Here is a 16,455-nt window from a genome sequence, read left to right as displayed (position 1 = left end):
GTGCGAGCCTAGAGAAGCTGGTGGTCTTGGAATTTTGAATTTAAGGTTTTTCAGTGTAGCACTACTGGGAAAGTGGATTTGGCGTCTGGAGACTGAGAAGGATGGTCTGTGGAAAGAAATTCTTGAATCTAAATATGGAGGCTGGAGAAATTTTGCAAGAATAAAGGAGTAATGCTAAGGATTTCAGCTGGTGGAGAGACTTGAAGGGGGTTTGGGGGATGGAGGATTGGGGTAAATCCTTTGAGAATTGTTGCGAGTGGAGAGTGGGAGACGGGAAGGATATTTAGTTTTGAAAAGATGTTTGGGTGGGCAACGAAGATTTGAAAAGTAAATTCCCAAGATTGTTCTCTTTGTGTGGTAATAAAGAAGGTAGTTTACAGTCTTGTGGGGAGTGGGTTAATGATGATAGATGGGAGTGGAAGTTAATTTGGAGGAGAGGTCTGTTTGATCGGGAAATATGCCAGGAAGTCCAGCTGTTACAAGAAGTGCATGGAAAGACCCCTATCTTGAATTCTGCAGATAATCGAGTTTGGAAGGCTGGTAAGGATAATAGTTTCTCAGTAAAATCTGCCTATGATCTTTTAAGAGGCCCTGTTGAGGGAAAAAGTGTGTTTGTCTTCCTTTGGAAGACTACTGCTTTGCCCTCAGCACAAATTATCGCTTGGAGGGTGTTGATTAATTCGATTGCCACAAAAGCTAACTTTGGAGAGGCGTGGGGTTTTGGTGGATACCAATCTATGTAGTTTTTGCAAAATGAGTGTGGAGTCGACAAAACACATGTTTTTTGATTGCAGGATTGCTTGGTTAGTCTGGAATCAGCGCTATACATGTCCAGGTTAATGTAGTTTGGAATTGTGTTTGGATCGCTGTAGTTAGTGAAGTATGGAAGCACAGGAATAAACATATTTTCCAAGGAGGGGTGATCGATCATTCGGAAGTGTTCACTTTGGCACAATTAAAGGCTAGGTCTTGGGTAACTTCTAAAACTCTTTCTGCTAGTTTTACTTACTCTGAGTGGTGCATTGATCCTAAGACTTTATGTTTTCAATAAAGTGAGCTTTTATAAGAGTTACTCCTTCGGTTGGGTTGTTTGTTGTTCTAAGCTTCTGTTGTTCTTTTTGCCCCTTGTTGTGGTTGCAAAGAGATTGTATTGGGTTTGATTTTGAGTTTGTACGGGTTAAATTTGAATTTGTACGGGTTAGTTTTGAATTGGTACGGGTTAGTATTGAAAGTGAACGGGCTGTACGGGTTTTTAGTGGTAGATTTGTTTGTCTCTCTATTTGTTGGTTTGGGAGACCAGAGAAATTGTCTCATATTTTTTAGGTATGTATAAGGGTTGAACCACCCTTAAGTGGTTCCTGTTATTCAATAAAAATCTAACACTCAATAAATAGTCTTGTTATAAGAGAGTTTATGAATTTTGATGATAACAGACACTATATGAATTGTTAAAGGATTTAAGAAAACTCATTTATGTGTAGAATAAAATGAAAACACTTCAGGCGATCTATTTATATTAAAATCTATCAGACAATCATGCAGTGTTAAAGTATTAGACAATTTTACTATGCTTAGACTAGCTAGACAATCTACATTATCAATATGATAAATGATCTCATTGGAGTAAACATGTTAGATGATCTAAGAGTAGAAGGTTACACTAGGAGGTCTCTACGGAAAAAAACATGGTCATACAATTTCAAAGCACAAGGAAAGTCAAACGAAACAGTGTTGACGAACATGTTAGACGATCACTAGAACTTATACTTGATAGACAATCACTTAATCTTCTACACATTAGATTGTCTAATGTATCAGGGAGTGTTTAAACTTGATTTTTATGGTCTTAGAACATTTTCTGACATTGATTTAATATTTTCAAACCTTATTTGGTGATATTAATTCATATAAATATATTTTTTTCAAATAAGATAATTGATTTATTAAGTTTGGAAAGTTTTGTGTATTTCAAACGCATAACAAAGCATCCAAAAGCTTCAAATATTAATTTCTTAATGATCTTTGAATGAAATACAATTTCGATAATGATTATAAAGAGTTTCGAGTAGTGCTATCCCTTAAAGGTTAAGATTAATACAGTCTTATAAGTTTTCAAGTGAACAATACTTAAAGTGGAAAGTTTTTGAAAAATAAAGGCACATTTAATGACTGTATCAAAGATTTTTTTGAAAAATATATTGAGGAAATATATCTAGGATAAAGTTTGAATATTTCTTAACGTTTAAATCTTATATAGACTTAGAAAGTTTTTGAAAATACATTTACAGTAGAAAATTTTAGAGTGGAAGATTTAGATAATTCAGAAAATAAAAGATTATGTTTCAGTGATACCCATACATTTATATGATGATTATTATTGTCTCTCATATTTAAAATATTTCCAGAAAATGTTTAAGAAACTTGAAGACATGTATGAAATTCAAATCAGAAGTTTTCTTTTAAGCATCTAGTCGTAAAGAGATGATGCTACAATACAAGATTTGCATGAATGGTGATTAAGGCAATATCACACTGCTACAAACAAATAGATATACAAAGAGAAAAAGGATTCAAAGTTCAACGAGTGATCATAACATTCCTTTTCGAGTGTCTAGTATGAAGATAATGATGAACAATGCAATTTTAAGTACAAATGTGATAAAACTTCAACCATTAAGATTTCCACAAATGAAGAAACATTTTAATGGATTAAATATGTAATTAAGACACACAAATTGTATCAAAGGAAAATTTTCCTATTAAAATGTCTATTGCACAAAGAAAGGGAAGCAATGCAGATCTCAACAGATATTTGAGTCCAGAGGAATAAAGGCTTCAATGTACACATTTGAGCAAAGAAGGAAACAATTAAAATAGTCTCACGTTCAAGACGCGCAAGAAATGAATAATAGCAGAAGTTTTCATTCTAAGCGTCTAATGAATACTTGAAGAAATGGAGTTTATAAAGCTTCAATGTCACATTCTAAAAGCTATATAAAGACCTCGAGGACGAAGATGAAACACATAAAAATGCTATACAAGATTACGAAGTGAAATATAAAGTTATATGTGTGAAAATATAGTCGTGTTTGTACAAATTGTATGAGCTATAGTAGAGTATGTAGTGAGTTGGGTAATGTGTCAAATGTTATAAATAATTCATTTTGCGAAGTATACCACGTGAGCTTTCATTATTCTCTCTTTTGAAAGTGTTTTCTCATATCTTTGAGAGGTCTTGATATTAGGGGGAGATTAGGATTGTTTACTTGGAGAGGTTTATACTCGTTTCTAGAGAGGTGTTAAAACTCGATGTACATGAAAAGATTTAAGAATACTTATCCTGGAGAGGTGTTAAAACTCTAATTAATGAAAAGCTCTTAAGCGATTTTCTTAAAGGGACTGGATGTAGCCTAAGTGATAGGGTGAACTTGTATACATTTTTTTCCTACTTCTCGCTTTCCTTTCCTTATTAGACATTGTGTTTGCTTTATTTTTTAGGTATGCAAATTGAGTTCAAGTTCCATTTAACTCTCTTTCTGGAGTCAATTGTCCCTACAATTGTACCTGAAGAAGTGTAAGAATACTTGTCCTGGAGAAAAACTCTCAGTTATAAGTTCAAATTCTTTTCATAAATAATTTTTGATCGTTGACCTAGATTGAGTTTCAGTCAAACCATGTTAAATTTTCTGTGTAATTCTTCATTTACTATGTTCTTGTTTACCTTTTCTATTCTTGCGATTTCTCTATTATCGTCTTGTGTTTATGTGTCTTAGATGATTTAGTGAATATAAGGTTCATCTCGATATTGTTCGCCATTTTTAAAGTGTGTTATTCTTGAAGTAATTAAAGAAGTAAAATTGGACATTAACTAACTTTTTGGTGTGTAAGGATGCAACATAAGTTATTAAACCTTTAACATTTTTATTCTTGTTTACTTTTCCAAATTCAAGAGAGACTTCTCCATTTTTATTTATTTTTGCATGTACCCTATTTGCAGCATTTTGACTGTAAAGGAAGTTGTTATTGGTACTTGTATAAATTGACAACGGTAAAATTATTTCAAATGAACCAATTTAATTATAGGAGCTTTCTTTAACGATAGAATGATTTCATTATTTGGTCATAAAACTTGTAAATGAGTTATTCTATTTTATTTATTTTATTTTTAATATGTGTTTATTATTTTTCAATGTTTGGATTTAGAAAAATATACATATAATATAATTAAAAGATAGAAATATAATATTGACGATAATTTTTGAAACCATTAGTAAGTTATGAGTTTGGAGAGTTACCTAAAATTGCCATATACTTGCTTACTACATAGGCTTTCCCAAGTGAAAGAACAAAGAAAACGTCTTTTTCACCCTTATAAATATTAAAATTTCCATTTTGCTTTTTGTTTAAAGAGTTTTTAATATTATACAATTTGAAAACCTTTCGGATGGTGTAATCTATAAATTTAAAAAAGTATATAATATTACCCAACCTAAAACATTAATTTGGAAGTCAATTTTAATTTTTGAAATTATAATTCAAAAGTCAATATTGTATTTTGATTATACAATCTCGAAATTCTCATGAAAAAAAAATAATTTTTAGATTGTACAATTCATAATAAATTTTATTGCACAACCTATAAGTTATATTTTTCTTAAAAAAAACTTTTAGATTATGTAATTTAGAGCAAATTACTAAAGTAGAATCTAAAATGCTTTTTTCTATGAGTCTACAAAATAGTGGTGGCCAACAACAAATGGGTGGTTGTGTCAAGGGGTAACGACGATAAGAGATGACAACAAAGGAGTAGTTTTATCTTTTACACACCCCAAACAAGTAGAGTCGTCAATTCGATCCATGGTCCATGGGCCAACCTTAACACACTCCTAAAATAAGCTCTCTTTTATTGGTCCACCGAATGAGTGGGTTGAAAAAGCCTCAAGTCCCCAACCTCCACAAAAAGTGGGTTAGGGTTAGGGCCAAAGTGGGTATAACATGCTACAAAAATTTAATTAACTTTTAAATATTTTTATAATTGCACGAGTCCTTAAAATATTCTAAATTAAAAATTGATCCCTAAATATTTTACATTAAATAGAAATTAGTCCTTAATTAATTTTTACTATTTGCATCTTAATTGGAAGGTTAAAGCTCAACCTAACTTGTTCGACTAGGTTGACCCAACCCAACTTGAGTTTGGTCTGTCTCGATATTGTCCGCCATGGATTTGACTTGGAAGACCCTATCTTAGCCTAAATTAACCTGACCTAATCTAAACTTGGGTTGACATGGGCTTCATTTGACTTAGCTCGGAGTGGGACCTACTCAATTTCGCTTAATGTTGTTGGCTCATTTGGTAGAATATGGTCCGACTTGGCTAGGCCTAATGAGGACTCAACTCTACTTGACTCGATGTAGACCCAACACGACTCGGCTCATCGTGGACACGACTTGGTACGCCATGGACCTAACTTGACCCAATGCGAGCTTGAATCGACTCAATTCAAGGTTTGAGAAGGCTCGAATCGACTCGACCCGATCTAGACTCTTGGTCTGACTCAACTCGGCCCAAGGTGACCTGACTAGGCCTAAGGTGGGCTGGACACAATTCGACTTAAGGTGGGTCCAACACTACTCGACCTAACATTTACACAACTCTACTCGACAAGACGATAATGGAATCCACTTGACCTATTATAGGCCCAACACAACTCGACTAAAAGTTGGCCCGACTCGACTCGATGAAAGACGAACTTGACTTAACTTAATGTGAATCCAATTCGACTCGATCTAAAATGAGTGTGACTCGATTCGACTTAGGTGAATCTAACTAAACTCAATCTAAGATGAACATCTAAGATGATTCCCTTGCATAAAATAATACCCTTTTTTTTTGGGGGGTCATCCTTTATTCATAGAGTGTTTTGTCATAATAATATCACAACAAATTTAAATAATAACAATAATATATTTTATCTTCAGAATAATATCACAATAGATAAAATAATAACAAACATATCTTTTATCTTCATGCATCAATTCATGAGTTTATTAGGAATAAAAACTGAATAAAAACTCTTTATCAATCAATATTTCATTAGTTTTTCCTTATCTCCATGTAACTAAAAGATAAAGAACCATTTACTGCTAAAATGTAACAACCATTTTCCCAATTACCTCACATCGAGTTTCTATCTAATTAAGAGCATATTGATCATTTTATATATATATATATATATATATATATATAAATTTATTAAGAGAAGTTTAGAATCATTCTTTTTAAAACTCAAATTAGATGGTGTTCTCATTTGGGAGATGAGACCTAGAGAACTGTTGAAAGGCTTCATCTTCCTCCTTCCTGTCGGGCGGCCGATCTATGCTTTAGCTTCCTCTTCCAAACTTCTTGCTACTCCTTCCAATCTCAGCTGCTCGACCACTCAGTCTTCTAGTGAATCCCAAATGGGGGGTATCTGCAGAAGGTACTCCGACGTTCAAGTCAGCAAAGAGGGTTCGACTCTTAGTTGTCAGAGCACAATAATAAATGACGTACCTGCTTTCTTGGAATGTGCGCTATTTATATTATTTTACTGAGCCTACCTTGTTGGGCTGGATTAGTGAGGTGGATCGTGCTTAGAGGTGTATTACGTAGTTCCTAATGATGACTTAGCTTCACTGACCTTGATCGAGCGTAATTGAACTGAAGGTGTCGATCGACCCCACAAGCATAAGACGTTCAATCGGTTTGGTTGCAAGAGTCAAGACATGGTAGGCAAATTCTTCCTGCACCATATCAATTCTAACATACACCAGTCTGTAGTAGGAAATGACAAAAATGCCTATAAAAATAACGAAAATAACCTTTGATAAAAAGAGGATGTGGATAAAATTTACTTTCAAAACCTTTTTTCCAAAATATTCTATTGTGTTATGATAAGATACATATTAAAAGTGATATGGTGAAGGAAGAAATTGGCAACATGGTATTAACTGTTCGACTCGTAGTGGAGATAGAAACTTCATAAATTATACTTGTACGGTATAAGTTCTACATAGTAACTAAAGTTCTTTTTATAAAATATAAGTTATTATTATTTAAGTTTAACAAAATTTAACGTAAATAATTATAATGATGTAATTATATTTTAACGTGGATAAAATTTACTCTTTTATATATAAAGTTATTAATACCATAGTATTTACTAAGAATTATATTGGTATAATTTTTTCTTCCACATATATACAATTTTTAAATTATAGTTTATAAAAAAGTCTTAATTAAGAAATAATTTGGAAGGACTAAAAAATCTATTTATTAGTATTTTTCATTTATATTCATTCATATTTTATTTCAATTAACAGTAAATCAAACATCTTATTTTATCACGTTAAATGCATTTATTACGTTTTAGATGTCTGAAATCCTTTTCTAAATACGTCTAATAATTAAAAACATAAAGTAGTGTGCAGTGTTCAACAATATCACAATTATTATTACAAGAGGGGCGCTGAAATAATTCAACTACGAAACGTGAAACTTCGAAACGAAACGATTCGTAGCCTTGAAACCAAACTTGAAGAAAAACAGAGAAGTCGCATCATCGTCATCCTCTCTTCTTTTGAGAAAGCAAAAAAGAAAAAGGAAAATTAATCGCAACCCATTCATCGTCTCCAAGTGTTTCAAATCAATTTTCATCGTTAACCCGATTCTCTAATTTCCCCGTTGATTTACCAGCGCGCCAAATTTCCTATGTAAAAACGAAATATGATTTAATCTTTCACGCAATCTCTGCGGTAATCACATCAATCTTGCGTTTTTCTTTAACCTGGGGCGGTTTGGAATTTGGGTTCGAAGAAAGCTTTGATTTTGGGTTGTGGGTATTGAGATTGGAATTAGAAGCTGAAAATGAGTAATCAGAAGAAGAGAAATTTCCAGATAGAGGCGTTTAAGCACCGCGTGGTGATGGATCCCAAATACGCCGACAAGACGTGGAAGATTCTGGAACATGCGATTCACGAGATTTACAACCACAACGCTAGTGGTCTCAGTTTTGAAGAGCTTTACAGGTTCCCCCTTTTTCATTTTTCTTACGATTACTATTAATATTCGGTTCCTTAAAAAACCCTTGTTTACGCGTGATAAGCATCTGTTTGGTTATGCGCTATCAATTATGTAGTTGTCTTATCTTGATCTGAATAAGGTTTGGAGTTCATCTCGTGATTAAGATGTGCAATATGATATGGGGTAACAACTTGTAGGATTTCAGGTGTTTGGATTGTTCAAGTCGGGGAGTACGAAAACAAATCCTATTATGTTTTTTGGGTTTTCTAGCTTTTTTGCTTTTCATGGGGTTATTGAGTCTATGATGGAACTGTATATTTTATGGTAACTTAACTATGTCCCCGAGAAAGTTGATTTGCTGCACAATCTTTTGAAGTTGGGGATCAGCAGCTATATATGACTGGTGTTGCAATTCATCCTTTTATTTTGTGTCATGAAGCCATTACATAATTATCAATCTCTTGGTGTTGGCGATCAGCAGCTATATATGCCTCACTTTTCCATCACTGGTTTAAACACTGAATGCCTTAACAGCGAACAGGGAGACAGTTTTGGATTAGTTGCTCAATAATTTTTGGCTATGGTCCAGCAGCAGATGAAGAAACAGGTAGACAATTAGATACTTAGCCTCAGGTCTTGCGATTAATTTCAGGTGCTGGATATGGTGGGATTATAGGCTCTGCCTTCCTGAACAATGGAAGATCTATCCCCAGCTTGAAGTTATTCTTTCTGCGTTACAACAAGCTAGATTAGGAAGAGGTTTTGGTTAAATTGTCAAAATCTAAGAAGAATAGGGAAAAACTGTATGTGTTCTCCCGCTGGAGAATTCTAATAAAAATACAATTTCATTACCAGTTCGTCAAGCTGATATTCAGCCCACCAAATTAGCTAAACTGCCAGTCATACATTTACCACACAATAGATTACTCTAATTAAGTGAATAACATTGACAATTGCATATAATTTTCTTTTGTCGTTAATTTTGTTGACATCCTCCTCAAATTAATGTTGGTATATCTACAAGCATCAATTTGCCGAGTCGAAAATTGTGTTGCTGATGTGTCAATGTTTTAGGGAAGTAGTTTTTTATTTGAACTGATGTTGAGACATGTGGTAGATTGATGACTCTACAATTATATACTTCTCATCTAAAATGACAATCAACTTTTAATATGTTATGTCCATCCTTGGTAAATTGAATTAGTTGCAATATGTATAACACTAGTGTTGTCAGCATGCAATGTAATGAGTTGTGCTTGAGAGGTTCAAGCTGTATAATATGTCCACATAGTTGTCTTCAGAACATTGCTTCAGTGGATGACTTTGAAATTGTATCGTATTTCTTACATTTCACTTGAGATAAATAAAAAGAGAATATATTTTAAAGAACTTTTTTGATACAATTAGTTAGAGGGAAGAGTAAAAATGAATAGACATATCTAGAGTCCTAGGTACAGAGATAGTATTTAAGACCTATTCTAACTCTCCGACAGAAGTTGGACCATACAAATTGTATGTATCAAGCTTGGAACAAATAAATTCAATTTGAGGTCCTCTTAAAGATTGGATTAACAAATCTGCAAGTTGATTATTGGATACGACAAAATGGGTACAGATTTCCTTGGACAACAACTTTTCCCAAATAAAATGACAGTCAATATTTGTGGGTTTAGTCCTCTCTTGAACACTGGATTGGAAGCAATGGGAAGAGAAGCTTAGTTATCACAATACATCTTCATTTGCTGAATCTCATAGAAGTTTAGATCTTGAAGGAACTATTTTACCCATACAAGTTCACAAGTAAGAGATGCCATTGCGCTATATTCAGCTACGACAGTTGATTAGGCAACTACATCTTGTTTCTTGCTTTTCTAGGAAATAATATTTCCTCCAAGGAAAACACAATCCTTTAGTAAAGCGTGTGTCCATAGGGGATCCTATGCCCAATCAACATCACAATGCCCAAAGATTTGAGTATTTCATTTATCTTCATATAACAAACCTTGTCCTAGAGCTTGTTTTAGGTATCTTAGGATACAAATGATAGCATTCCAATGATCAATACAAGAAGCTTGCATGAACCGAATAACAACAACAACTGTGGAAAGGGGAGGTGACAATGGAAAATTGGATTAGTTATTTGGGTCATGCGTTGGTAGGTAATAAGGGGAGGTGACAATGGTTCAAGTGGATTCTGAATAGGATTTCGGTTGTTAGGAGCAAGAGGAACAAAGGGCTCCGCTAATGGTATAGGGAGGACATGTTGGACAAAATGAATATCTTGGATAGATGTAAGGACTTGTTGGACGAAATGAACATCCCCCTAAAATATTTAGACCCTTTTTCCTAGAAAGAGTTGCACATTTAGAACGATGTATTATGTATAAGTACTCAATAATTTGGGTTCCATAGATTGCCACAGTAAAGCACAAAGTTGAAAATTAGTTTTCTTCCACTTCAAGCTTGATTGGATGGTGCATTACTTCCATCTTTTTCAAGGTGATCGTAAAATTCTTGGCAAAAGAACCAAAGTTCAACTGAGGTAGACCAAGAGAGATAATTTCTCCAATTTAGCTTTTTAAGAAGTAGTGATTGGAGTTCCAGAGAAGGAGACAACATTTTTGTTGGAGGAGATTAGTAGAAAAGAATCAACTAATAAGAAACAAATAGTGAATCATTGATTTGACCTTCAACCAACCTGGTAATGGAGAACCAAAGGTTAAAGCAAGGATGTGGAGGTCCGACGAGTACTGCAGAGGAGGCGTGATGTCGTTTTGGTGAGAGGAAGGTGGTGCATGGACATTACACGCCTAGTAGTGGTGAACAAAAAACGTATGGTGGCGCGTGGAGCGGATTCAGCCTCCATAACTGGTGGGGTTGGCCATTGCTTGGAGATACGCTCCAAATTCGGTGGTCGTCGGAGAAAACTATGACACAACGACTATGGTGGACTGTGGACGACAGTGCTGAGCGACGTAGACTTCCCAGGTAAAAACTGAGACCAACAGAGCGGGATTGACTTGCTCTAATACCAACTTGAGATAAACAAAAGGAGACAATATATTTTAGAGAGCTTGAATCTCCTCTCTTATGTTCTCTTAGAGTCCTAGGTATAGGTTTAGGTACAACTCATTGGTACAACACAACACTTTTTCAATAAAACCTATTTAAGACCTATTCTAACAATTTCCATGAAATAGGAGCATTTTCTCAAAACATGCACCAGCTAGTGGTAGATTTCCTTGGGCCTAGACAGCCAGCCCAATGAGCATCACTATATGCTTGGAGTTGGAAAAAATAAACCACACTTTGAGGTGCTAATGAGATATTTAATGATTTGCCGCACTGCTGAAAAATGAAACTGTTGTGGAGTTTGCATAAACTTAGTAATACTGTGTGCAACAAGAGAGATATATGGATCAGTGATAGTGACAAAGATAAGACTACCAACTTACTTTTGATGAGGTAATATCCAGGAAAAGCACATTCAACAAACTGTGCAATTAGCTTGGTGCGTTCATCAGGAGGAGGATGGACATAACACAGCCAAAGATACAGAGTGGAGTATTTAGGCTGGTAATCAGATAATTGAGTGAAGTGGGACTTATTACCTATTGACGGAGATGACAATTTGTTTGTAGGATGAACTGTAGTGGAAAGGGCTTAACACCATAATCATAAGATGTGTTCATTTTCAAGAAAATCATATTTTAGTGTGTCATGAAGTACATTTGAGTTGGATGTCCAAGACACTTATGTCACATTCTCTGGACAACTTTTCCATCTTTTCCCCCTTGAAGACAAGGTGAATGTTTTAGGGGAGAGAGAGTACCGATGGACGTTTGAGAGTCAACTTAGTGTATGTAAGGGAAGGGGGAAGTGTAAGGCTAGGATAGAGGAGCTAGTTAAAAATGTAACTAAGTCCTATAAATAATAGTTAGGAATTAGTTAGAAATGCAAGGAGTCAGTCAGAATTTTTTCGGACAGAATAGGGTTCTCTTGAATTCACTTTGCCTGTATTTCTGATTTCATTGATCAAGGGTACTGAACAACATTTGGGAGTGTTTGGCCCTAGATTTGTTCTTTCATTTCTTGTTTTTCCTCTCAAAACACTAGTTGAGTCTATCAAATAAGAAAACTGTCGTAGAGATTTATATTAATATTCATTGATACATAATATCTTGTTGAAGTTTATAGCCAAATTTCCTTTACTATCTCTCCATGATTACTCAACTTTGATGATACCAAATTGATAAATTATTTTTTGGCATAAATATAAAATTGTTATGTAAAATTTTCTTATAGACGAACACATTAAAAGGGAAAACCTTGACCTAACGGTAAGGTTGTTGCCTTGTGACCTAGAGGTTATTGGTCAAATCATGAAAATAGCCTCTTTGCTTTTGGAGGCAAGGCTGCCTACATCTGTGCTTCCTGGACCCCACCAGGTGGGAGTCTCATGCATTAGGATTACCTGCATGTACACATTAAAGGATCTTATGCTTACTTTTCTCGAATCAAGGGAAAATATGTTTCTAATTTTTCTCCTTCTATTTGTGTGGATTCAGAAATGCATACAATATGGTGCTTCACAAATTTGGTGAGAAGCTCTATTCAGGGCTGGTTGCAACCATGACTGGACATCTCAAAGATATAGCTCAATCTGTTGAAGCTGCCCAAGGAGGTTCTTTTCTGGAAGAGCTGAACAGGAAATGGAATGATCATAATAAAGCCTTACAAATGATTAGAGACATACTGATGTACATGGATAGGACCTACATTCCAAGCACCCAGAAAACTCCAGTTCATGAACTTGGGCTGAACCTGTGGAAAGAAAATGTCATTTATTCCAGCCAGATCAGGACTCGGCTATTGAATACACTTCTGGAATTAGTACATAGTGAACGCACCGTTGAAGTTATTGATCGAGGAATTATGCGAAATATTACAAAAATGCTAATGGATTTAGGCCCTTCTGTTTATGGGCAAGAATTTGAGACTCATTTTCTTCAAGTTTCAGCTGAGTTTTATCGGGTGGAATCCCAAAAATTCATTGAGTGTTGTGATTGTGGTGATTATCTGAAAAAAGCTGAGAGGCGTCTGAATGAGGAAATGGAAAGAGTGAGCCATTACTTGGATTCCAGGACAGAAAAGAAGATTACTAATGTGGTGGAGAAGGAGATGATTGAAAATCACATGCTAAGATTAATCCATATGGAGAATTCTGGTTTAGTGCATATGCTTTGTGATGATAAATATGAAGATTTAAGTAGAATGTATAACTTGTTCCGTCGTGTTACTGATGGTCTTTCAAAAATAAGAGAAGTGATGACTTCACATATGCGAGAGTCTGGTAAACAGCTTGTTACTGATCCTGAAAGATTGAAGGATCCAGTTGAGTATGTGCAAAGGCTCTTAGATGAGAAAGATAAATATGACAAGATCATAAACTTGGCATTTAACAATGACAAGTCTTTCCAGAATGCTTTGAATTCCTCTTTTGAATATTTCATCAACTTGAATCCTCGCTCTCCAGAGTTTATTTCACTATTTGTAGATGATAAACTCCGGAAAGGTCTAAAAGGGGTTAGTGAGGATGATGTAGAAGTTACTCTTGACAAGGTGATGATGCTATTCCGATACCTCCAAGAAAAAGATGTTTTTGAGAAGTATTACAAACAGCATTTGGCTAAACGTCTTTTGTCTGGAAAAACCGTTTCTGATGATGCAGAGAGAAGTCTCATAGTTAAGCTCAAGACAGAGTGTGGCTACCAATTTACATCTAAATTAGAGGGAATGTTTACAGACATGAAAACCTCTCAGGACACGATGCAGGGCTTTTATGGCTGCCACCCTGAGCTAAGTGATGGCCCTACGCTCACTGTTCAGGTTCTTACAACAGGGTCTTGGCCGACTCAGTCTAGCGTCACGTGCAACCTGCCAGCAGAAATGTCGGCACTGTGCGAGAAGTTTCGGTCATTTTACCTTGGCACCCATACTGGCAGGAGGTTGTCCTGGCAAACTAATATGGGCACAGCAGACTTAAAAGCAACCTTTGGGAAGGGCCAGAAACATGAGTTAAATGTTTCTACATATCAAATGTGTGTTCTCATGCTGTTCAATAATGCTGATAGACTCAGCTACAAGGAGATTGAGCAAGCAACTGAGATTCCTGCTTCAGATCTTAAGAGATGCCTGCAATCATTGGCTTTAGTCAAGGGAAGAAATGTTCTTAGAAAGGAACCGATGGGTAAAGAAATTGTTGAGGATGATGCTTTCTTTGTTAATGATAAGTTCAGCAGCAAACTGTACAAGGTAAAAATAGGAACTGTAGCTGCACAAAAGGAATCCGAACCAGAGAAACAGGAAACCCGACAGAGAGTGGAGGAAGACAGGAAGCCCCAGATTGAAGCAGCAATAGTGAGGATCATGAAATCCAGGAAGCAACTGGATCATAACAATCTTATAGCTGAGGTCACGAAGCAGTTGCAATCACGTTTTCTAGCAAATCCAACAGAGGTAAAGAAACGGATTGAGTCTCTCATTGAGAGGGACTTTTTGGAGAGGGATGATAGTGACAGAAGATTGTACCGATATCTTGCCTAGAATTGGAAAACTTGTTTCAGTGATCACAATGTACCTTATGGACCAGGTGATAAATCACCTTTAAATAGCTCCATTGATTTTATTGTACATTAATTTGTTTTCTAATTCTTTGTGATGTTTCATCTTTTTTATCTGTATGACTCTATTCCCAAGCAAATGTTTGTAAGAGGTCAATTGGAGGAAGTCTTATGTACTTTATCCTGATAACATTGTTTGTTCGCAGCTGGGAGGTAATAGCAAAATTCTTGAATTCAAATGGAGTACATTATAACTTTTGTTTCACTAAAATTGAGATGGAGTGACATCAATTCAGTTTTCTTAACACCAAGATTCTTCTTTCATTTTTTCCTTATGCAATGTTTTCTTCCAAATGATAAAAAGATATATTATTTCAGATACTGTAACGGATTTTGATGCGACTTTACATGATTGAGTGTCATGTTTAAGTAGTTAGATTTCTAAACAAATTTGCGTCCTTTCAGAATATTACGTTACGCCAAGTTATTCTTCTTCAATGCTGTTAAGGTAATTTGTAGCCATACGCCTTGCAGCTGCGTCCATGTTAGAGAAAGATACGGGTCAAAAAATCAGTTTTTCTCATGTCATGCTTCATTAATTGTTTATCTGCTACTAAATCAAGAAAAAGATTAATAAATAAACAAATAAAAGGAGATGAGAGTTGTGTTAATAATACGTTTTATATTATTGGTTAAATTTTTTAAAAATATTATAAAAAAACGAGTGAGGTTTATTTTTGAGACCAAGTTATAAGAGTATTCAAAGGAGTGTTATAAATAGTGTAATATTGGAGATGTAGATGAAGGATGAAGAAGTAGTTTAGCTCTTGAGCCTTTGGTATGAATTATAACTTATTAACTCAGAATAAACAGACAACACTAGGTTCTTTGTCTGCTCTTATTGCAAAATCTTATAAACTGTCTAGTTAGCGTTTAGTTTTTGAACAAAAACTAAGTTTTCCCTTATTGTGGTATAGGATTAACCTGGTTGGAATCCCTCCCTAAAGATACATCTCATACCATTGCTCATATTTTCCTTAAATAAATTATAAATAAATTAAAACTAGAGGGAAATAAATAAATTAAAATTGAAATGAAAAATGAAGTAGGATGTAAAACAAAGTGAAAAATGGACCCTTTATAGATAATCATCTATTAGACTATCTATCAACACATAAAATGTAAAGAATTAAAAAATAAATGACAAAATGTAAAAAATTTGAAAACAAACATGAATATAAATTAAAAATGTCAATTGAACGTGCAAAAGAAACTAAGTATAATTGTTAGATCATCTAGAACAATTGCTTGCTAGACGGTTTGATGTTTATACCTAGCGAAAGCGGAAGAGAAAGAAAAACGTCTAAAAGTAAATTATAGAAAAGTAAATAACTGAAACTTAAATTGCAAGAATTGTAAATGGTTGAAAAGTAAATTGTAGGAAACATAAATGACTGAAAATTAAAATATATAAATTGTAAAGCGCAAGAACTTAAGTTTGTAGAAAACTTAAAATAGAACATGATTGACATTGCAAATTGCAGTTTAATTAATATGAATGAAAGCGAACTACAACTGTAAATTGGAGAAATGTAAACGTGAAAGAATTAAAAGGATTAACAGAAAAGAAAAACGAAATTCAATTCAAAAACGTAAAATAGCGACCAAAATCATGGTTAAGTAATCTTCCACTTCAAATGCAAGAGACCCAAATTTGGATTATTTGTTAATGAAGAAAACACAGTCAATCGGTTTATATGTTCTTAGAAA

At 34.5% G+C, this 16,455-nt stretch overlaps 1 protein-coding gene across 1 annotated transcript; it reads left to right on the top strand.

Moving 5' to 3' along the window:
- Positions 1-7,462: 7,462 nt before the first annotated feature.
- LOC137806440 (cullin-3A-like) lies at positions 7,463-14,924 on the top strand. The gene is made up of 2 exons (XM_068606562.1): positions 7,463-8,067; positions 12,631-14,924. Exons 1-2 carry the CDS (start codon positions 7,907-7,909, stop codon positions 14,666-14,668), a joined length of 2,199 nt encoding a protein of 732 aa, XP_068462663.1. The 5' UTR covers positions 7,463-7,906; the 3' UTR covers positions 14,669-14,924.
- The last annotated feature ends 1,531 nt before the right edge of the window (positions 14,925-16,455 follow it).

The sequence above is a fragment of the Phaseolus vulgaris genome, chromosome 3, assembly GCF_000499845.2.
Source record: "Phaseolus vulgaris cultivar G19833 chromosome 3, P. vulgaris v2.0, whole genome shotgun sequence".
Taxonomy (NCBI): Eukaryota; Viridiplantae; Streptophyta; class Magnoliopsida; order Fabales; family Fabaceae; genus Phaseolus; species Phaseolus vulgaris.
The sequence above is the reverse complement of the archived record's forward strand: the minus strand, read 5'-3'. Positions and strand labels throughout refer to the sequence as shown.